The sequence below is a fragment of the Varroa destructor genome, unplaced genomic scaffold, assembly GCF_002443255.2.
Source record: "Varroa destructor unplaced genomic scaffold, Vdes_3.0 BEIS01000003.1, whole genome shotgun sequence".
Classification (NCBI taxonomy): Eukaryota; Metazoa; Arthropoda; class Arachnida; order Mesostigmata; family Varroidae; genus Varroa; species Varroa destructor.
The window spans coordinates 10853665-10877774 of record NW_019211456.1 but is presented as its reverse complement, the minus strand read 5'-3'; the positions used below and the strand labels follow the sequence as shown (position 1 = coordinate 10877774).

The window sequence follows — 24110 nt, the reverse complement described above, 5'->3', positions numbered from 1 at the left end:
GGTAAGAACCCAGTCCCTGACTACTCATCTCTGCCACCTTCGAATAGTAGCAGCCTATATCGAAATGATCAACGGCCTATGGTTTTGTCTAGCGGACACGAACGACGAACTTCGCTATCCGGAACTTGCAATCAGGGCAGGCATTCTGCTGATCCCATGGCACGTGGGTATGCCATAGGATGTCGATCCGTGGGCGCACAAACCAGACCAAATTGTAGTTTGTAGTACACCCCCCCCCCTCCCCCTGCCCCTATTGCCCTCAATCGTCAAAGCAGCTGAGTTAACCTTTTCATAAGCGGACTTCGTCGTAATGTCGGGGCTCGGTATCGGCCGGCCATCTAATTTCGTTCGCAGTATCCGCGCAACATTCATGGCCGTACGTTTTCGTGCTAGTATGATAGTTTTTGCAACGCTTTTTTATGTATGCGCGTATTCCGAGCAATGAATTGGATGATCATGTGAATGATAATTAAATGCGTGTTTGTGTGTATGTACATGTATGTTTTATGGAGCTTCTTGGAATCCCCTTTTACTAGAAACGAACAAGTAACAATCCGTCAGTATATGCGTCGATCTGTCGCAAGTTGATTCATCCCGTTTTCTGGTCATGATTTCCACGATGGCTACAGTGATAAATGCAGCAAAAATCGGATTTTTTCCCAGGCACATTTATCCCTCTGAATATATTTTGAAGTACAAACGATCAAATGGTGATGAAGATATTATGGTTTCTAAATACTAGTAAACAGCACCGACCAATCTGTTGGCTATTCGTTGCTATTGCTGCTCCGCGTTAGACGTAAAAGGCGATCAAATCGTGCCCTAAGTTTCTCTGTGGCTAATCTCGTGCGTCCATTTCGTCAACGGCGTGGTACACTGAATTCTGGCCTTTTCCTTGTTTTCATTGCGCGATTTGGACACTCAGTCAGAGAGAGTCTAATAGTTGCGTATTTTTACGAAGAAATACAAGGGAGGTCTGTGGCATCGAAAGTTTGTCTATAGCTTACAACAGTGGCGAATTAAACATGTATACAAACGTCTTCTGTACAACTTTACCTTAAAATAGAAGTCATTGTCATAATTGTAGATTTTCTCACCGGATGATATTGGAGGCTACTAAAGTGCAATACCGATATTGTATTTTATATATATATTACTTTGATGCTATATCGAGAGGGGCATAGAGAAAACAGAGCACAGTAAGGACTATTTGCCTGATGAGTGAGTGTACATACGTATGCCCACTTGTGTATATGATGCAATGTAGCATTTCCCAGCACCGTATATCAGTTACTTTAGTTTGTGGCAACTCACCACAGAGGAGGAAATGTAATTAAAATGGACGGGTCATTTCAAAGGGTCAATCGCTGCAGATAAGGCTGACTCTGTATATACTATAAGATGTCGGAATCTCTCTGTTAGTGGGCATATGAGCAGTGGCATCGTTTCCGCACTCGTCATTCGACTAATGCCGTGTATTCATACATTCGGTACCGATCTAATTTTTTACTGTTTCTGTCCGTCTGCTGATAGATGCGTTGAGCGCACCGTTTCCAGAAGTTTTCCCATTTAAATGTTGTGCATCCCTTCCCATTAGATGCATATGTAGCTATGTGTTTTGATGCCAAAACATGTTGATGGCAGAATGAGAGATGATTTATTACGTTATCATTGATTGATAATAATAGATTATTAATCTTTGGCACACGTCAGAAAAAGATATCCGTAGATACAAACGAACGAATGTACCGTTTGTGATGCATCTTTCTTTTGCCGCGAGATCCATACTAGCTGTATGATAAGTGGCTTAGGCGGTAAGTGCTATCCAAATATGCCAGACCGTCACGAATGAGTGATGCGAACACTGACTGCGTGTCATTATAGATCGTTAGGCGTCTGGGGTAGGGCGTAGATTGTCCTAGGCAGAAATTTTTTCACCTTAGCTGACTGAACACTAGGTCACTTTAGACCTATCGAGAATTGTGCCAGTGACACCTTTCACGCGGAGAACTATAAAAAGAAGTAAATAAACACGTGGAAACGGTGTGATTTCTCTTACAAATACAAACTTATAAATGGTAGCTACGATTAAACAGGCAATCTATCCCTCAATCAGTAAGTGTGAAAAAAGAAAGTGACTGGTCGAAAATAATTGTGATGCAGCACACCGAAACACTGCGATAGTTATTTTATAAATGCTAGTATAATTAACATGTACCTTTATGAACTTGGCACAAAAGTTGATCCAAAACAATTTTATATCTCGAAATATTTACCTTTTGAGCTTTGACAGAATGTTACATGTACTGACTTGTCCGTCAGTGAACATGCCCGTCGTCATAGCAGCCGTGGCATACCTTTATCTCGAAGACCTTTTGAATATTTGTTCATTTGTGGAAGCTTTTCGTTAACAGAGATGGTAACAGAGATGCGAATTTTATAGAATACGCGAGTGACTAAATTGAAACCTCTCAGCGCCGATACTTTGTAATGAACGATAATGTGTCTAGAACAATGGGAGCCAATTCGTCGCGATTATAGACAAATGAGTTAAATAGTCTTTAAGTTCTGTTTCAATGAACACTGCTGTAATACCGTTTAGTCCTACGATACAAACATGTTTTTTCCTACGCAATGTCAGCGCTGAAGGAGGCCATTCCGATTTTTCTTCGAAACTTTGCTAAACATTTGTCGAGAATGCTGAGAGTGGGCCGACCCAGCTTGCTGGGTTTGTAAAGATGACAACCTACAGGTCGATGGCCAGTTAGCATAGGCCTCGTTACTCGCAGATCTTTTCTGGACCGAATCTTTAGATGGTATGCATTTTAGACGGGGGGCGTAATGTGGCTAGCTCTACTAAGTAAAAAGATACAAACCAGCTGTATTGAGACTACGGATGGCAGCGAAAGACGAGAAGGGTTGCCCTGTCAGTTAACATTTAGCTGTTAACTGCGAATGGTATCTGTTTCGTCAGAGTGAGTAGAAGAACACAGAGCGCAATGGCGGTAGCAGGAGCTGAATTCTGGGGCAAGGACATTCTGCCCGTTGCGGTCACGATTTATCTGGAAGTTGACACTGTCTTTCTTTCACTTCAAAAGCACGTATTTCAAAATGGAAGTACTCGACTGGTCGTTAAAAGAGCTCCTATCGGGTTCATCCATTTTATTCATGGCGGTCCGGCAATACGGACACCCAGAACACAAAACACGTGAATGACCCAGTTCGGCCCGATAAAAGCCTTAGCGACGAAAACTGCTGAAGATGGAGGCTTATGGGTTATGACAGTATCTGGCCATGAGTCTACAATGACTCACTTCTTCATCCCGACAGAAAAGACTGAACACCTTTGTGGTGTGTGTTTCGTAGATATTTATCGTCGTCCATTCGTGCAACTTACTGGCTATTTAATAATTATGAACTTTGCACACGTGATTGTCAATAGGCGACGGCGTAAAACTACTATTGTGTTTGTAAGTTAGTAGACGATATATGTATGTTGTGTGCTAATTCGTCGGCCAAGACGAATAGCACCAATGTTCAGTGGCCGTGCGGTCCTGATATAAGAGCTGGCAACGATATCGGACCACAATAATGGTACTCTTTTAGAAATTTGTTGGTTCAGTATTGTAATTGGCCTCATTTTTCGTTGTGTTTTCAGCTCATAATGATTGCTGTATGATGTTTTCACCACACGAAAGATTTTTTTACTTTTCTATCGAACCGGGTCCGTCTGTTTCGTCATTTTCATCTGACGGCAACAGTATCAGAGTTGTAACGGCACAAGCTGCCAGCGCTGTTGGAGATACCTAAAGATGATACCCCTGCGACGGCGGCGACCTATGTCCGTCTATGGTCGACAGGAGTGATGCGACTCTTGTATTAAGGGTGTAACGTCAGCATCTGTCTGACTGATACGATTCCGGCTCGATTGTTTGTTTTTCTCGCGGACTGGCATTGACTAAGGATCAGAAATGCTCTGGGTTCGGACGATGCAGCGAATAGAGGAAATTTAGAAAACTGAAGAAGCTACAAGGACAAGAAAACGAAGAGCAAGTGAAGAAATGCAAATGCAGATCTGTAGATCTATGCGGGACGCGGCGTTATGATGCGCTGGAGATCAGTATCTCGCGTGCACACACACATATACATGAAAAATCTATCAATGGCGGAAGCTGCAACAGTGACTGCATTTTATAGCGATTAACCCGTCATCTATGCAAACGCTTTTGACCACAAGCAAGGAATTCTTTCCTGATTGTGTCATGGGATGGGTGGTAAACCATCAGCCTGGTGGGCGGGTGCGTATGTGCAGATCGCGAAAAATCAGTGTATGTCGCTGACGAAAGACGTCTGTAACACACGCCTAGATCGTTTAAAGATGATCGGATCAGTAGGTCATGTTAGCAGTTTGGCTAAACAGTGGTGAAGGAAGTACAGGCATAGAACAAAGGTGTGAACTTAATGTCACACTACGTTAGACAACATTTCAAAACTTCACATTACACACACACTTTAGATTAAGTGAGCAATGTCGTACGTAAACGGCATTTACGCATCCGTTTTTGCAGTTATTAAAGGGTGTTTGATTTATACGAGATTATTGTGCGGTGCCCTGGGTAGGACGCAATGCGACCTGCTATTTTGGCGTATCGATCCTTGTCTTCACTATTGCTCTGTACTGGTAAATGTGGACCAAACCGTGGTCAAATTTGTTTTTGTTTCTGGCCATTTTAAAATACGCTTTGCATATTCTGAAGGACTATGTACCCTCGACAGTAAATGCAATCATGTAGCTTTCAAATGCATTTAAAGCCAGCACAAAAGTTGTTCAAGTACGTCTTTTTTAAACCAGGAAATATATCCATCAGCAAGTTTAATATTACGAATGATGATCTTCTTGACCAAGCCGTCACATCTTCATTGCTGTTTTATGTTTTGCGAATCGTTCGGCTATAGCATCGTTCCGCACCTACGTGTATAGCGCATAAAACGAAGGTTCTTCTATTGCCCTGCTAGTCCATCAAATATCTCTCTACTGGATCGATAAAATGTGCCTGTGTGTGACTATGAGCGGCCTAATTTTTTCAGCGGTATCGAGCCTACTATGTTTCCCAAACTCGCACTCTCGTTGCCCATATGGTTATCACGACGGCCCTTCTTTTGGGTTTCAGCGTAGCCAGCAAGCGCTGCTATGTTTAAAAAATATTGTAATTACAACTTGGTGGGAGACACTGTAGCAGGCACGTCGATGATGGAGCATTTCTACAGAACTTTGTCAATTAATGAATTGTGAAGACTTAACTAAAGTGGCTAGCTGAAAATGCTGAAGACGCTGGCCAAAGCTGCCTCAGCTGTTTCGATGGCAACAAGAAAGGCTCAAAGTTAACCAATTTGCCGTAATGCTGTGACCATACTATTAGTGCCTCGTCAGGGTTGAGGGGTAGCATTACACGTTCAGTAGCAAACGCACGAAGTGCCGCTGTTGATGCTACTGTGGTTTTGGGAGCACCCAACGACGATGAGGTCGCCGCGATTTGTCTTATCAGCGACTAATTGAAAAACACCGAAACTCATCATCCACTGCCATCAGATATTCATACGCAGAAAAAAGCAAATTATTAACCACTCAACCGTATCTATTAGCGTCGACTGTCCATGTAATGTTTGCTGGAATTTTGGATTTGCGTGTCACGTATGGATACGTACGAATAATTACTCTAAAAATGACAAGTGACACCAATTTAAAAGCAAAGCTTGTATGTGTGGCTTCAATTGATTCTTTCTTTGGGCATATATTTTGGTTGTGATATTACACCAACTTATTGCATGACAGCTATTACGGAAGGTACTTTTTGCCTTAGACGATAAGCTTCGAATGTTCGTAAGAAATGTCGGCGGTCTTGCCAATTCGCAAAGGCTTCTGCTTAATTTTTAACACGTTAGCGTCTACTTTGTCGAAATGTGTGCTTTTCCCTTTTAAGCCTATTTTTTTTTTAATAGAACGCTATACTGCCAGTTGTAGAAAACGCGTAACGCACTACCACATACGTGTAACTGTTAACTTACCTTGTCAATATCATTATCGAGTATCACACTATGTTGCCGGGCGTTCGGTGGCCCTTAACTACGATATTGCTGTAAGCCTAAGCAAGGCTTCAGATTTCGATAGATACGTGTATCGATGTGCGCACCTGGCGTTCAAGGGGCTCCGACGTTTCCTCGCTATCTGAATATCCGTTTTCTACAGTTATTTAGGGACGGCGCTAGTGGCAATTGCGGCGGCAACTTGGAAGTGAACAGCTCAAAAGATTAAGTTACAGTATAATTTTGTTGTTATTTCACTTGATAGTGTAGTTTCAGCTAGTGGTGGCCATTTTCCTTGTGGGCCGTGAACGCTTATTGTTTATTCAGTGAATTAACAGAATGATGATGATGATGATGCTGTTTAGGCTGCGGATTAACTCTCTGGCGAACTGGGTCGGAAGTCGGAATACATCTAGTTGGGTCTACTGCCGTTGTTTTACGTACCGTGTCGTAGTTGGTGTTAATAGCGTAACTGTATATACTCGACGAGTTATTGAAATGCGAATAGTTCAATCTACAAAATAGGATGCAAATATAAATTATGAGGACGGAAAGAACTGAAGCGTAGAAGTAACTGAATGACAGTACTGAAGTGTAAGCATTGAGAAGGCATGTGCTTGTAAGTTGAATGCAATTTAGTTAAGCGTGAACTTTCAATAGAGTGCTGATTTTTCTACAGCAGGAGGCTCAACGAAATCTGGCTGGCCAAAAAAATAGGTTCTCACCCAACCCAGATCTCTAAATATCACAATACAATCTGTGTATTTTGCCTTTCATATGCATCGCGTACGATCTGCTCTGTTCTATTGGATCAGTGTATTTAATAGGGTACAGAAAGGCGCCTCAATAACTTCAATTTTTGGACCTTAGACTGAGGTTGAATTCGGCATGCAGGAAAAACTTCGGCCATTATAGTGAACGTTTTGCTGCTGTCTCGTAAGAGGAAAGGATCTGCGATGATCGCAAAAGGGTGCCTACGCATTTTTCCGAATCGAAATGAAGCTTAGCTTGCCAATTTGATTTTATTGTTGAAGTTATATCAAAGTTTTTGGGACCGACAGGCGAGATAAGAATCTGTTATCCGAGCACCATCCGCAATGATAGGTGGCAATCACCCACATTTGTATGATGATTATGATCATGTGAGTCTTTTGGCCATTTATGATCGACCCATATGTCGAACAGAAGAAACTGTCTCGGAAGGAGCAAAAGTGCTAAGTTTCATTCATAATATGTTGCTATAACAAAAGTAGATAGAATCATTTTGATTATTACGGTGCCTTTTCAAGCTCGCAATAATTCTGCCTATCATCTATTGAAATAATGGATAACAAAGAGGCGCGGATCATTGTATAAGATAGTACTCCGAAAAAATTTGTTTTGATTCACTAACTCGAACATGTAATATTTGTTCATCACCGATATATTGGCATAAATACATAGACGCCTATTTTCATTTCTTAGCAGTTTGTACAGCAGACAACTAGAGGGCAGCCGCACGGCCCCTGTTGCGGCGGATCAATTGCAAGGCCTTGATTAATGAATGTGCATGCCAATATTATCCTGTTTTTGGTGTTTATGATAATTGCTTATTAGGTGCTTGTTATGATAACCTGCTTGTAGTGACGGCAATGGACACAAACGTTAGCGGTAACTATGCTAGTAAGCAAGGAATCAGAGCTCTCGCTGTTTCTCGCTGTCTTCTAAGGTGACTAGATGGAAACGACGCGCTGAAAAGATGTTCTTGTCGGCGGCATGCGGGTCGCGCTTCATTCGTCCTCCTCCGAAAGAGGCAGAACACTGAGTGACAGTAAAAACAAAAACACCTACGTTTAGTAGAGGTCTTGGCAATAGAGGACAAACGTCAGTAATCGAGCAAGGGGCTCTTGATGCTCTACGCGGTTTCGAGCACACGATTCCATGATTCTAAAATGGCGAAGCAGATGGCATTCTCCGGCTAACAGGACAACGATATGTTGGCGTTATCGTTTGCTGAAACTTAGGCGAGAAGTCTGGAAGCAAATTATAAAAAACGCACTTTCATAGCGGCAAATAGAAGAAAAACGGGCAAAACTCTGATATAACCACTGCTAGCGATTCTTCCAGAGGAATCAAGGAACAAAAAGTCAGCTAAGATAATAAGGAATATAGAGAGACAAACGCATGGGCAGGAAAACGGCAAAATGCGCTAAGAAAGGGGGGGGGGGACGCATTTGCTCTATATATGAGTAGGCCGGCTATCTGTAGGGGAAAGTAAGGGTTGCAGACACTGATATTTTACCGGACGGTAGTAACAGTCAGGCCTTTGTTTGTGTCTGTGTGTATTTGCCCCTATCGTGTATGGCTTTAGTACTGGCCACTGCGCATTCGATATCAGCAAGTCATGTTTTGGAGTTAAGTTAAAAAATGTACTATATAAAAACTTCTCATGAAGTCTTGGGTTTCGTGAGTGGGTTTTCAGCTCCAATCTAAGTGCTAATCTGTTGAATTCTGAGTCGGTAATGTGAATACTGATCTCATAGGTTCAGTGTTATTACAACTGTATATCGGCGTCGGCTGGTTAGCTTGAATGGGATTGGGTTCAGAGTGCTAAGTGACCTACAAGAACCTCCGCTACCTATTTGGAACTGTTCATATCGTGTACGGTCTCCGTTAGGCTCCTGAAGGATGTCGCCTAGCGGTGCGCCCAATACAATAGATTCGAAAGCTTTTATTTAGTAGAGAAAGCTGTCCCATAAGCTCAACAGCCAACAAAAACAACATGTGTTGCTGGTTTTTTCGACGATGACAAAGCAATCCTAAAGAGCGATAGGGCTTTTGTGAGCGGGAACGGAGAAAAATGGACGATACTCTCGTTTGATTCTATCGACGTTTCATCGCTTACTTCAAGTAAAATATCTCGAATCGCTGAAATATACAATTTGATTTTGCAGCCAACAAGACGTCACCTGGCTCAGGACAGCGACAAAAGCATCAGCGCAGTTGGTAAACATCCTTGATACTCCTGAGAAAAGCAATTACTAGAACTTAGCAAGTATCGCTATAGCAGCGTCTAGCAAAGACGCTGCTGTAGCGATCCCATGTAATAGAACCGAACTTCGACATTCTACGCTAACTTGTGTTGCGTCAGATCGCGCGTCGACGTTAACAACAAGCAATTAGTATAACTAAACACGGAACAAAAATAGTTCATCGACATACACATAACCAATAGACGTACCCCAAAAGGACCGCTCTCGGTTAATAGACGAGTAGCATTTGAACGTCCGTACAAATAGTCTTGCTTGTTCATTCACTGGGCAAGATTCAATGGTAACGTGGGGTTTGTCGTCGAGTGAAGGAGAAGCGTGCTACCACTTATGCGGTGAGGACATAGCAACGAACGACGAGAACGTGTAGACTCATTTGCTAATCAACGAATATTACTGGCAAACTTTGTTCTCTTTCTCTTCATGGAAACGAAAAAATGTCCTTATCGTTATTGGCCTGCCTTTGATTTCGGCGATTGATTCGATACATTCGTAATCGTGCCGACAATAAACGTCGTGCAAACCTATCGGTGGCAAAAAGTGCGTCGGCAAAATTTTGGCTCGTCAGACGAGTCGTTGTTTTTGGCGCATTCCTTTGATGAGAGGATCAACGGCAGTGTCGTGAGGCGGTCGTTGAGCCCACGCTTTCCGTTATTATCATTATTATTATTATCGTTATAATACATACAACACACATACGGTTCACGTACAAACATCCCAACAGTGAGAGACAAATCTGTCCAAGAACAGCTAGACGCAGGCCCATAGCGCCAGAAGCAACAACAATGAGAGCAACGGCAGCAGCGATGAGGAGTAGGCCCGAAAGAAGACCAATCCTAAAAAGGTTATGGGAAGCATCAGAAAAAGGAGAATATTTTTGTGAAAAAATCTGCTTGTTTCTTCTATGTTGTTTCGTCCGTTCCGAGCCCTGCGTTCCATACAACTTAGACCGCCGTAACTGTCTGAGCCAACTCGCGCCCTTGTGGTTAACAGCAGCAACAACGACGACAACGAGAGCGTAGAAAACGAAGAACGCGTCGCCACCGAACTCGCTAGTGACGGGACGAGAACGTCCTAAAAGGCCAACAGTCATCAAGCAGATTATAGTCAAAGCGGGAACGGGCTATTCATTTCGGCCAAATACTGAAGAAGGCAGCAACGTATAAGCACTCACCGATTCGTTTATTCCATTCCGTTACGACATTGTAACGGAGTCGACAAGAAAAGCAACTATCTATGACTTTATCGGGAGCATCTGTGAAGCTGCTATAAGAAAATTATATAATTATTATTATTACGCGGTTATCGTTACGCGACCGACGGTTTAGCTCACTATGTACCATTGAAGTATATCAACGTGTTTTTTAGAAATCGTCTCGGTGTTTAGCTATTTCTTTTATTGTTATCTTGGTAAATTCGTAGGCCATTCGGGTACAGATGCACTGCGAAAGCACAACATAACGGCCCAGGAGAAAAACTTAGCCATTTTATATAGGGAATTATTATTACAGATCAATTGACAACGTCACTTGAAGTTTTGGTACATAAGTTGCAGTGCTACATTCAAAGCCAGACGGCCAATTATTGTCAATACCTGTCACGCAAGCGTCCCTGCATCTGTGTCGTATTTACGACACAGATGCAGGGATTATAAAATTACTCCATCGTTGGAGTCCAGCTGGTAGCTCGGGATCGGCTCTTCACATATTTCACGCAAATGATGATGTTAAGTGAATCATTTCTGATCGGGATAATAATAGAACAAACAAGTATAAGTATATACAATGAGGGCTATCGACGATGGTAGAAGCACCTCCGACGACAAGACGACATTTGGCCTTCCAGTCGTCGTCTTTGAACAGAAGACACCAGGCGGTAGCATTTATCCGCGATTTTCAATCGCTTCAGAGGAACTCGTTTAGCAAGATGACTTGCGTAGTTCCCCTCGGCCGTATACTCAGTTTATAGTACCTGTAACTCCAATAAGTGATAGGAGTACAGATACCTTGTCCACGTCATGTCAACGTCAGTTTCTCCTATAACGGCTCTCAGCCAAGTATGTTTCCTCATTGCTCGACACTCGGTGATAGATGAAGCAACACCAGTTAGCTTGAGCAATACACAAAAAGTAGCTTCTATGATATTGATGCAAATTTTGTTCATTGTCTGTCCTTGAAAAAGATGTTTTGTTCGGATTACGATATACCTAATATATAGAAATATTACGAAGCAGCAACCGACTGCTTTGTCTGTTTCGCTGCGGATCCAAGTGCCTGTCTACTGTTGCGTGGGGTGCGTCATCTGGGCAGCCCTGAGCAGTTCCGGATTGCTAATGATATTGCTTTCGGGCTTTGCCCTCATCCTTTTTTGGGACCACTTTAAACAATATGGAAATATAGCCATAGCTAAAAGAGGGAAGAGCAGCAAACGTGGCACACATGATGGTTACTTTTACTAGTCGCGTGAGGAGTCTTTTCTTACGTACTATAGCGACGTCTGGCGTAACTCAAGAGAAAGAACTTCAGATACATCTTGTATACAATCATATTATAAATAGCTAAAGGTGAAGGCGCATCTGAACGTATTCGGCCGTTCTATAAGTAATATGTGTTTATATATATTCTACTATGCTAGCGACACGTTTACGGCATCGAAGACGTTCTATTTACTATTACTTCATATGAAGTAGAAAGCTTTTAAGCCATATAGATTTACCTGTAGTTAATGAGCAACGTTAGTGCTAATGCAAAGGTAATCGTACCTAACCAAGAACGGAACAGGTATTCCTTAATTGCCCAGTTGATGTTTGTGCCCAATTAAAATTTCCTATTAAACGTCAATTTTAGACAAAGATCGTGAGTACATGGCTGGAAAAGATTGCGTGTTGTTTAAGTATTAGTAGATATTATGAAATCTGCGCAATGAAATTTCGATAATGTAGGAGTAACATTTCAACCGATCATGTAGGTCGAAAGTTGTATTCTAGCTGTGTTGATTAGTTGGGTTCCGCTGATAAGAAATCCAATTATTTATCGTTAACAATAACCTTAGTTGATTATATTCTTAATCAACCGTCTAGCGTCCGTCAACAAATACAAAAATACTGACCAGATCAAGGCGTGACATGGGTAAATGGGAAAAATAACAAGTTAAACATTAATTTGATTGAACGAACGGACTTAATTATGATTTCATAAATTGCTTATTGTCTGACTTGGTTTTATTTTTTTACTTTTTTGGTTAGATACCCACCGATGCCTCGGACGGTCGGAGTTTTACCATCCGGAAGTACGTTACGAGTCAAGAAGACATTTATCAATAAGGCACTCACCGAGGATACGGCCAAAGCAATCGGCATGTCTCAACATTATCACTATGTACGGAAGGCTTTCGACGACATTCTGAGAGCGTTGGATGCTCAATTTGGACGGCCCCTTATGATGACTCACACTCATAATACCAATAAAGAGGTTTGTATGATGGTGTCGTGGAGTAGATCAGAGGCAGAATCTTCTCTTCCGTCGATAGCTTTTTCCTTTCCTATAATTGCGCTTTTACAGAATTCCTATTAGGACCAGTCGTACTTATCTTGTTGGTACCTTGCGCCATTGGTAAAATATGTCTTCGTCGCGCTAGCAGCAAGGGCAGTAGTGCACCTGCCGCTCCCACTAGGCCTAGTGTAATGTCATAATAGAACAGACGCTCCTGCTGTTGTAGCTGTGCTTGGTGTTCGTGGTTAGAAGGCCTGACTTGAACAGCTGCAATTAAGCGATCCGATTCTTTGTCGCACTTTCTTTTCTCGGAGGAACCTTTAGACATTGGAACATCCATTTAATGACGGCAATTGTCCGCGCTGTTACCCGTCGGGGTACGTGATCACCAGTTATGACGTAGACGATCTATTGGACAGTGCTGGGTTGAGTTTGTGCAAAAATCCTACACGATTACTCATTTTCCATTCGAGTGCCCCACTAATCAGGAATCGGATGACACTAATTATTAGGAAATAGGTCAAATAAAAGAGAGCTTCCGGTGAAAAAGCACGTTCCTGCTGGCTTCAATGACTGGTAGGTGTTGTAAAGGTTGTTCTAAAGTTTGAACAATTTGGTGTCGGAAAAATAGGGCATCATGCTAAACGCACTTGAGAATTTTTTCAATAAGAAATATTACAACGGAGCTGGTTTTGCTATAGCTAGCTAGATAATGATGTACATTGTTTTCCAGTTCAATCGATGTTTTCGATTGTTAACGCTATCCATAATGACAATTCTTGCAAACGGTTGGCAAATCGATCATTATAGCATTGTCTGCAGGGTGTCTGAGGTAAACTAGGACACATTTTGAGATTCAACTGCTATTCGTGGTACTAGAAGAAAAAAGTTATTTTTTCATTCGTTAGAACAAAACTACTAACTGATTGTTGTGAAAGAGGCAGAACGTTTATCCTTCGAGTGAAGCCGAAGATCAACTATTGCCCTATGTTTTCACACTGAATAACTCCTGCTGAAATAGTTAACTTCCTTGGTTGATCCGAATCACCGCCGGTTTCTGGGACCTTTTAATTTAAAAACCATATATATGGCGCATTTCCATCATGCACATTTCGTCGTCGATGTTTCCACATGCAAAGCTTCAATTTAACTTAAAAATAATGGTTTTAGGGTTTATGCTGGCCAAGATACTAGAGCTGGTGTAATACTAATAATATGTACAGGGAAGTTACGATCTGTGTGCAACTCGCCCACATCTTCTCGTCCTATATGAGTGCTTGTTGCACGTAATTTATAATCTCGATGGAAATGATGTTTCTATTTTTAATCTATCCCCGATTTTTTTAATGTGTCGTTGTCCTTTTTCTTTGTCTCGTTGTTATAAGTTACCTCTCAATAGCACTTTCGTATTACCCAATAACGACACATCCAATGTTACAAAAAAACTCATGATCATAAATTATACAGACTACTCGACAAATACTGGATATTTTTTCTAGTTTGGTGGCGTTGGAGTCGTATCGGGTCGGCATTGGTACCATTTGAAAGGTAAGAACTTGAGTAAGAAATCTTAATACATCCGCCGTTTAGCCCGGATCCTGCGCCATCAGATTACCGTCTGTTTTGCTTCCTGCGGAACTCCCTTAATAATGCTAACTTAGTTTCAACGGGGGCATGTAAAAAATCGCTTGTCGCCGCGGAAAGAACAATGTTCTAGCATAAAGGGATTATGGTATTACCAGTAGAATAGCAGAAAGTAATCGGCACATATTTTGCTTGGTACTGTTTAGAAGGATAAGTAGATGTTTACCCAGAGTTTGGCCTGAAAACCATCACTACTTGTTGGATTTCTCAATAAAATGATAATGCTTACCGTCGGTTATTGAAGCTATCAAAAAGAAAAAAAAAATGAAAAAGATATTCCTCGAAGCCAATTTGTCTGACACGTCAGCTGTTGGTCCTGTTGATGATGCTGCCGCTGCTGCTATGGAAATTTCTGAGCGCTACTTACGAGAATTGAGGTTGATTACTTTCTGGGCTAGTCGCTCGTCGCGCCTACCGTTCAGATGCCTAGTAATAACGCGTGCAGACAGGCTTACAAACAGAGACAGATAATATCGTATATGTACTCTTGCCATACACGCCGTGAAATTCTAGTCTTTGTTGCATATTTGTGCGTACTGGCTTCAACTAACGATGTTGCCTAGTTATGGCGTATTGCGTACTTTTTTTCCTAAAAACACTTACCGGTAGCCCTTCCACAAAGCATATTGTCCGCGCACCCGTTCGTTTTTTCCAACTCAGGTGCGAATGTCTGGACGGCGATCTGTTCTATTTCTGGCCATCCTATGCGCGTCGTAGTTGTTTTTGCCGTACACGTTTTTTGCGTAGTACGTCACTTATAAGCACACACAGACACAGAGGCTCAATTTGTCGCTTATCGTTATCACTTGTTGTTGCTGGCCAATAGTAATTATCGATATCCCTTATTCGCCTATTTTATTCGTTTGTGGACCATGCCATATTGCTGCCGCATAGCGGCACCAGTAGTTGTTATCGCTGTCAGCCTCATTGCAGCAGTACAGCAGTAGCAACGAGTACGGATTGCGCGTGGGAAGTTGTCATCACGTACTTCATCAGCAGCGACCCCGCCCGCCACTGTGTGATCCGATATAATGGTAGCCCGATGGCCTTGGGGAAAGCCCTTTGCCAACGTCATGATGCGAGCGAGCTGCATTACGCCCAAGTACCTGGAGACGCACTGACGGCACAAGCTGACGCCACATGCCACTATTTCGTTGGGTATTAAAATGACGACCATCCTGCTACTGCCGTTGCTACTGGTCGTGATGATGATTAGGATGCGCCCAAGGCGTGCAATCGATTCTACTAGATAATACACAGACTAGCAAAACAGACGCCGTGGCTTCTAGGAGACGGAGCAGTAATAGGTGTATATATATAGTTGTGATAGTTGTAGCGTGGAAGTTCTGCGCGCATGCAGATTTGTCACACGTGCAGCAATCCCTTTGAATTGTATTATGCTGTCACACTTTTAGCAGTACGCATCCAACACTGATGCACGAAGGACGACCATGACGCTGAGGGATAGATCAATGGATGCAGAAAAGGATGATTAAGATTGATCGGCGCAGAGCAACCGTCGCAATTGATACTTCAGCCCAAGTTCAAGGACAACTCTTAAAATCTAACGTATCCAACGCTTATGCAAATTATCCCTAGCTATTCGGCTATTCGATTTTCTAGGTTGATAGTTTTATCACTGAGATAGGATCATGACTTATTAGTTAGATACATCAGTGCAGTTAGACTGGACGTCAGCTTCCATGATGTATTTTTCGTTTCAACTGTGGCAGTTTCAATTAATATTTATTAATATATAATAATATTAATATATAAAAGCATTTCCGTATAGGCCCTTGTTAACTGTGGACTCATTTGGGGCTCCTCGAGCTGATTTAGAAGATGGCACGGCTTTCATACAAACATATGTTATTTTTAATTTAGTTCCTGATTTCTCTGATTGTTAACGTGTGGCAATATTTTTTTCCAGCGCCAAGATTTGAACCAGCATGACCGTATGCTTGTTGGTAAATGGTTACCATGGCTAAGCGCTCAAAGATGCACATTTGCCATTGCCCCACGCGTCAACGGAGCAGTGGAAGCTTATTCGCCTATTAAATTCAGGGACGATTAAAATCGTCTAGGAGTAAACCCGCTACATTTTATGCTGGGAGCCAATCGCCTAAGGCTACGCTTAAAGGCATTACCGGACATAGAATCTGACTAGACTGCTGTTTACTCTGAGAAGTTCACACAATGCGACAACTTTTAGAGTTTTAAACCGCTCTTAGACAATAGCTCGTCCTGCCAGATGCCATTACTGAAAAATTTTTAGTTTTAAATAATGAACATTTTCAACTCTGTTGTTTTTATGCTCATTTTAGGCGGAGGAAATGATTACAGCCGAACGTAAGCCCAAGATCGATCTGTTCCGAACATGTGTTGCTGCGGTGCCCCGATTAATTCCTGAGGTAATGCGACGGAAGGAACTCGTTGATCTTCTCGCTCGGCTCACTGTACATCTCGACGAAGAACTACGCGGTCTGGCCTTCCAATCACTACAAAACATGATTGCGGATCTACCTGAGTGGCGTGAGGATGTGCTACAGGGCTTTGTACAGTTTACCCTAAGAGATATTGGAGACCTACCTATAGGCCAGCAGCATCTCGCCGACCAAGCGCATCGAATGCTGCTGCAGTTGCTTGCGGCCTGGCGAAACGCGAGCCCGCAACCTCGAGACGTGTCCGAGATGCGAGCAGACACCATCGCCAACGTTTTGCATCTTGTTGAAGGCCTGTGCCTTGTTATGTTGTGTCAGAATCGAGTACGTGTCGTTGTTATTGATCCTGGAATATATTATATATGTGTGCGTGTTTTTGTCAATTCTATGTAGGCTAAACCTCCTACCCTACTGGCTTTTAGATGTTGTGAATTTTATATATTATGAATGTATAATAATTAGTGCCCCCTATGTGCAACAACCGATGAGTCATACTACTTAGGTCTTGCACTCAGATGAGTGATGAACTACCAAGCCCATAGCTGCGTCCCCCATATTTATTCATGCTGTGACGATATGTTATAGTGATTTAAATCACTATTCATATATCTGTTCATTGTCTGTGATTGTCGCCGTAGCTCGCCCAGCGTCGCGTGGCAGTTCATTTGCTTAAGGAGGTCAAATGCCTGATCCGACTGTTGTTACCTCCCCCACCGAGATCCGATCCTCCTGTGATCGACGTGGTCGAGAGCTCTCTTCCTGCAGTTGTCGACCGCTTACTCCGACATACTCATTTGCAATTGCCGCCAGCCGAACGTGCGGCACTGCAAAGTGCACAACAGTCACAGCAGCTAGATCTACAGTGGCTGACGGAGCGTAGTAGCCCCGTGTGGACTGGCAATCCGAACCCCACGCTGCTAGACGATACCGACAAAAATACAGGAGTGAACAGTAATACCGGTCAAGGAAGTCACAATAACAATACGGCTGGATCAACCAGCTCGGCCTCAAATGTATTCCAGGATTTGTCAAAAATGGATGCGTGGTGTCTCTCAATGATGGTATTCGTACCAGGTGTGGTTAAGCATTGCCCGACCGCAGTCACAATGTCATGGCCCATTGTCACAGGACGCATCAATGCTCTGTTCAGCCACTTTGAGATGAGTCTCATTAATGACAATCGTGCCTCGTTACTCAGGTTCGTAGAATATCGACCTTCGGCATTCAGTTGCAATAGATGATGTCAACAATACAGTCAATGCCTTCTACAAGCTTCAAACGTATCTGTTGCAAATATGACTTTTCATTGTGGCTCTTAAAGAAATCGCCCTAGAATATATCTTTATACTCATGTAATGTCATTATCTTGCCTGCGAGCACCACATCCTTAACAATTTATTTAACATTAGTGATGAGTCAAAGTTTATGCATCGACGCACGAACCGTCATAACGATTTGCTTATACACTCGCTTTTCTCTCGCTTGTTACTTTATTTTCTTTTTATTTCACAGGACCAACACAGTGAAGAAGACGACTTCAGAACGTGACGCACAGTTAGCCTTGTGGCGTAATTACATTTTGTACGCATGCCGAGTAGCCCCGTCTAACCCAAATGTGATCATGCGCTACCTCTCGCCCGATCTCAGCTTTAGTAGTTCCCCGGAGAATCTTCCTGCCGGGCGAGACGAGAGCCGCATTAGCAACTCGGGCATCAGCGCCACCAATCTGTTCAAACAACTCGTACCTTTACTTCGATCTGAACAGAGTGACATGAGGTCCGCGGTCGTATTAGCCTTAGCACAGGTCAATCCCACTGCTCTGAAAGATCTGGTGGAAGAGTTGGCACCGCATATTCGGGAAGCCGTCGACAGGAAGCAAGAGAACCTCCGCAGAAGGCGTAGAAGAGATATTCTACGGGTGCATTTAACCAAGCTGATGGGGAACCTAGCCGGTGAAGGAACCCTTGCTGTTGCATCGATTGTCCGCGACAAGGAAACTGGCTCACTGTCTCCAGTATTCTTGGAGTATATTGATGGTGTACGCCTCCTGCTTGAGACAGAGAGTCAAGGAGATAAGGATTCTGCAGCAGTGGCCACCGACCTGAAACATCATTTCTGTAGTTTCCTGATCAAACTCATTAAGAGTTTCAACATTGAGCAGCGCTCGGCGCTTCTATCGCTCGAGCTGCGTCGTAAGCTGTTTTATCTATTTGCCAACTGGTGTGGCTATCTGGGCACGCCGTTCTCTGAGCGAAACGACACTGTCATGGAGTATGACATGACACATCTGCAGGCCATGTGCACGGTGCTTGGCTGCGGGCCAATGTTTGAGCCGCCAGGCGTACACGAAGAAAGTGTTATATATCACTGGCTGGATGGTTTATTATTTTCGAAAGATGAGAAACTCAATCAAATTGGGCTTGAGACTGTAGTCCTTCTTCTCGAAAACAACCAGGACACGGTCAACGTTCTGGACTGGCTTGTAGATCGCTGCTATACGGGTGAAACGAAGCTAGCCGATGCATGCTTCAAGGCTCTCGTTACAGTGTTTAGTAGTCGAGAATACCCGTGCGATCATTACATCTCAATTATTAACGTAGCGCTACTTAACGCGGGTTCTTCAAGGGCTCACAACCAAGAGATTGCACTTCAGCTGCTACATGTACTTGACAATCGCTTCTTCAGATCACCCTCGATGTGCGAGTCGTTTGAGGAACCCTCAACACCTGACGGCAAGAAAAAAGGTCAGGCGTCTCGGGATGAGGAGCGCAAGAAATCACCTATGCTTCCACGATCAGAAGAACAGCCAGGTAGCTCACCAAGCTCACATAGTTCAGGCAGTCCGGGTCGTATAAGCCCACGATCGGAGCGAGGAGCTCAACCAGCCATCTGGTTTAAAGACGAACTTAAGAAGCCTTTGCTACTTGCTGGCTTTCCACCATCGCAACTGTTGTTGTCTAGACAGATTTCGCGACTGCATCCGGAGCTCACGATGCCAATGTTCTCCGAGATTACGTCACGTTTCCGGAGTGCACGGCCAGCGGTGCGTGCCAACATGCTGCACTATCTTCTGCCGTGGCTATACAACATGGAACTTGTGGACCCGAACGTAGCCCATCGTGGACAGGAACAGGCGTGTCCACCAGGCAAAGAAGCGCGTGATGGTCGTGAAGGCTGGGGTTCAGCCGAAGCCACCGAAATGGTGCTCAACAACCTTTTTTATGTCACGGTCAAGTATGGTGACGAGCATTCCAAGGAGATTGAGGAGCTGTGGGCGGCTCTTGGACTCTGTTGGCCTAGTAATCTGCGAGTCATCATACGCTACCTCTTCATCATGATCACGCTTTCACCTAACACACTGTTGCACATTTGCAAACGGATCGTCCTCTACATGGCACGCACGGCATCGGAGAGTATCATCGATGAGCTCATGGCTGAACTGCAGGTCGTTGAGACTCTAAACGCGCACGTCGAACGCACAGAGGCACCGCCATTTTACCGCCTCACACGAAAAGGTAGCAGTAACAATAGTGAGGAGGAGAAACGCATCGAACTCGAACAGGAACGTGGTACGATTCACACGAAACGTCGAAGTGCAGAAGATGGCTCCGATGGATCGGTGTCGTCGGTTAAAAGCCTAACCCGGGCCGACGGAGATGGGATTGGCGATAATAATTTTATTCTCCTGTGTCGTATGGCGGACGAAGGCAAGCCCCAGTCAGCTGGCAAAGAACCACACCCCTTGCCTATGCCTGAGTATGGCGGTTATTACGCGCCTCTCTCACAGGAGCTTCCAGCTACTGCAGTTTTCCCCAATTGCGGTTTTCATCGTTGCAATATGGCAGTCATTCTACTTGCTGACATGGTGACAGCGGGCATTTCCGTAGACTGGTCGCCACACATTCCGCTACTGCTACACGTCGCCTTCCTGGGGTTGGACAATGGCAAGCAGCTGGTCTACGAACACTGTCGCAAACTCCTCCTGCACCTTCTTGTGGCAGTGGCGCAGCACAATGATGACTATACGGTTTCACGCATCCTGCTCAACGCAGCTACTCAACACTTGAACTTCGGTTTACCTGGTCAGGTGTTTACGGCTATCAAGTATAACTTCACTGAGCCACAGAAGACCGCTATTAGTACATCCACGACACTGGTTAACCCTAGCGGCGGGTATTTTGAGGCATTCGTTTCCGTACGCGTGAAGTTAGGTCGAGGAGGCGAAACCGCAGAGGAAGTGACTACCGAAGACGTTATCAAATGTCTTGTCGACTTCTTGGCGTGCAAGTCTGATACACCACTCTGGGCCTGTGAAGATATTACTGCAAAGGTATGGTCGGTGAAAAGTGCCGAACAGTTATCCACCTTCCTGCAGCACGTGCTTTTCGTCTTCAAGGAGTCACTGCCTCTTGCCCGTATTGAGGAACGCTGGGCACAGTGCGCTCTACAGATGGCGTTAGGTTGTTCATCTCGACACTACGCCGGTCGCTCACTCCAGATATTTCGAGCACTCGGTGTTCCACTGAATAACCGTATGCTAATGGATGTTCTTTCCCGACTTGTCGAGACCGTCAGCGAACAAGGCGAGGATATGCAAGGCTACGTCACCGAACTCATGCTTACACTCGAAGCCGCGGTCGACGCATTGGACGCGCCTGTAAAGATATCTGATCTAATGCGAGAAATCTTCAAGCCAATTCCGCAGAGTTCGACAGCAAACAACAAGAACAGCAAACAAACGCCAGCAAGCTACTCCTCGCTGCATCGTCAACATAGCCATAATCATGCACGTTCGACATCGCACAGCGTCACTGTGGTTAGCGTGGGGCAGGGCTCCCTCCAGCAGAAGAAGGCCGGTGGCGGCGAGTCGCCCTTGCCAAGATTGGCTCGCACGTCCAACGTCACCGCCACCTCTGCCGAGGAGGAGCCCCGTCAGGCCGCGCAATCTACCCCGCTCGGAGCAGGCCAGCAGCAGCAGTCGCAAACACCTGCATCGCATCCCGGGCAACAGCTCGGCCGATCCCGCAGTGCCCTGTCGTTGAAGGTAGGTGGTGCTGGTGAAGAGGTCACTCAGGAGGATAGGACCAACTTACTCCTACAGATGTTTTGGATTGCTTTGTCGGTTCTTGATTCCGACTATGAACACGAGTTCCTGCTAGCGCTTCGACTATTGGAAAAGGTCTTGCTAAAGCTACCGCTAAAAAACACTGAATGCATTGAGAAGCTTGATAAAATACGTTCGCAGATGAAGTGGACGAATTTCCCTGGAGTACACAACATTCTACTGAAAGGCTGTACGTCACCGACAGCCTTTGATGCGACGATAACGGTACTCTGCCTTCTCACAAACCACTTAGATATTGCCGTCGTAGATTGTTCGCAAAATAGTCTAGGTTTCCCGCTTCACGTCATGGCGTTACTACCTTATCTGTTGGTCAATTATGAAGAACCCAGCCAGCAATGCATTAGGGCGGCCGAGAACATCGCTCAGGTATGCGTCGAACAAGGACCGAAGCTAGAGAATCTTGCAACAGTGATGACGCTTTATTCCCAAAGGGCATTTAGTAAAGAAAGCCTACAGTGGTGCAAATGCATCGTCAAATACCTGTACGATGCGTATCACGACGTGTTCCTTCACCTCGTAGGTTTTCTCGTAGAGATGCTCGAGAAAGGACCGACGTATTTGGTAGCACACGTACTCACTGTTCTGTATTGCATCCTGCTATATTTGGACATCAGTGGGCCGACAACGGCAGCATGCCTTAATAACGATCTGCTCAAAACACTCGCCCGATACGTAGAAGGTAGTCACTGGAAGGACGCTCTACGAGTAATCAAACATGTCGTCACACGATGCTCAGCTTTGCCACCAAACGCCGCTGGTGGCGTCCATCCTCATCCACCGCACGCACATCCGGCACCTCATGCATCAGACGCCGTGTCGCTTGCGTCGTCAGCTTTCGAAGTGGCTGATAGTGTGCAGAGCGGTAAGCGCGAATTGCCGGGACGCACAATGGATTTCAGCTTCGATATGACGTGTGCTCCATATGTGGGTCTGAAGGGGGCAGCGCCCGTCACGCCGACGCCCGCCCCGTCACAGCAGGGACAGCAGCAACAAAACAACAGTTCAAATAGCAGCATGGTAGCGGCGCCATCACCCAGACGCAGTCTATCGCACGCAGCATCCTTCAACAATGACAATCAACTCAGCGGATGGAAACGGCCTTGGCTTTCACAGGTTTGTAACTCCGTTAGAAGGCGCACTATTTTGATATTTGTGTAATATAACAAAGCAGAAAGAAAAAAAATTGTTCAATTATTCATCTAATTTTATTCAGTGTATGTGATGGCTTCTGCTTTAAAAAATATTTTTTCTCGTCATAATGCGCCGTCGTTTTTCTAATGCTTCTACCCGTTTCTAGGCAAAGACGCGCGAGCATCTGATTTCCGTTCTAAGCTCGTGCGGCCAACGAGTCGCGGCGTTGCCGAAAAGCCCGTCGGTGATCTTCAGCCATACATCAGACTCGCACCATCAGTCCATGTCGATGTGCTCATCTACAGAGGAGGTATCCGTGAATGTCGGCCCAGGAGAGCATCACTCGTCGGCAGATCTAGATGCTAACAACGATTTCGGAGTGTTTAAAGATTTCGATTTCCTTGAGTACGAGTTGGAAAGCCAGGAGGGCGAAACCATCGACAACTTCAATTGGGGAGTGCGTCGTCGTTCGCTGTCTAACTTCGAGCCCGATGACACGCCGTATCAGGGCACGTCCAGTGCTCAGGACTATAATACACTTGTCCTTCATAAGGACAAGCGGGCACGTGAACGCGATAAGGAGAATCGAGCGGTTGCAGGACTGGCGGAGCTGGCAAGCGCTACCGGACCACAGGATAACTCGTCTTCGGATGACGGTTCGGTGTCGCCTTTCTATGACCATTCAGACGTACCGAGTATCTCGTTAGTCTTCCCAAGCCGTCCATCACCGTCACGCGTCTCGGGATCCTCGCAATCCCTCATCTCGGAAGGCGATTGTACTCTAAGCAATACCTCGCCAGCATTCTCTCCGGTGCTGGCACATTCCGGTCACGGTGGACATGGTGCCTGCGCGCATCCGTACCTTGATGACTGTGAACATTTATGGCGAAATAACGTCCGTCAGCTTATGACAGCCGCCACAGAGGCATCTGCTGGAGCAAACGTCTATAGGTGATTATATTGCTAATAATATAAAGGAAAGAAAAGACAGCTGCGCACTGCACAAGCTGCTCAATAGGCCATCTTTTACTGCTTCTCGCGAGTGAAAAAAAATTACAAATTTCAATGCCGGTCGATGTCGATGCTTCATAAACTCGTATAACTATCATATAATCGACTAAGCATTAGCTTATAATGCAGTGATTAAATCATCAATGGTATTTTG

General features: G+C 44.5%; 1 protein-coding gene across 3 annotated transcripts in view; it reads left to right on the top strand.

Annotated features, from left to right (window-relative positions):
- Nucleotides 1–24110, top strand: part of fry (microtubule binding protein furry) — a 105536-nt gene that overhangs the window by 79113 nt on the left and 2313 nt on the right. For all 3 annotated transcript variants that reach the window (XM_022800177.2, XM_086984191.1, XM_086984192.1), the window contains 5 exons: nucleotides 12358–12583; nucleotides 16573–17013; nucleotides 17328–17887; nucleotides 18202–22927; nucleotides 23112–23896. In XM_022800177.2, the coding sequence (XP_022655912.1) occupies nucleotides 12358–12583; nucleotides 16573–17013; nucleotides 17328–17887; nucleotides 18202–22927; nucleotides 23112–23896 (6738 nt within the window). The remainder of the gene's footprint in view (nucleotides 1–12357; nucleotides 12584–16572; nucleotides 17014–17327; nucleotides 17888–18201; nucleotides 22928–23111; nucleotides 23897–24110) is intronic.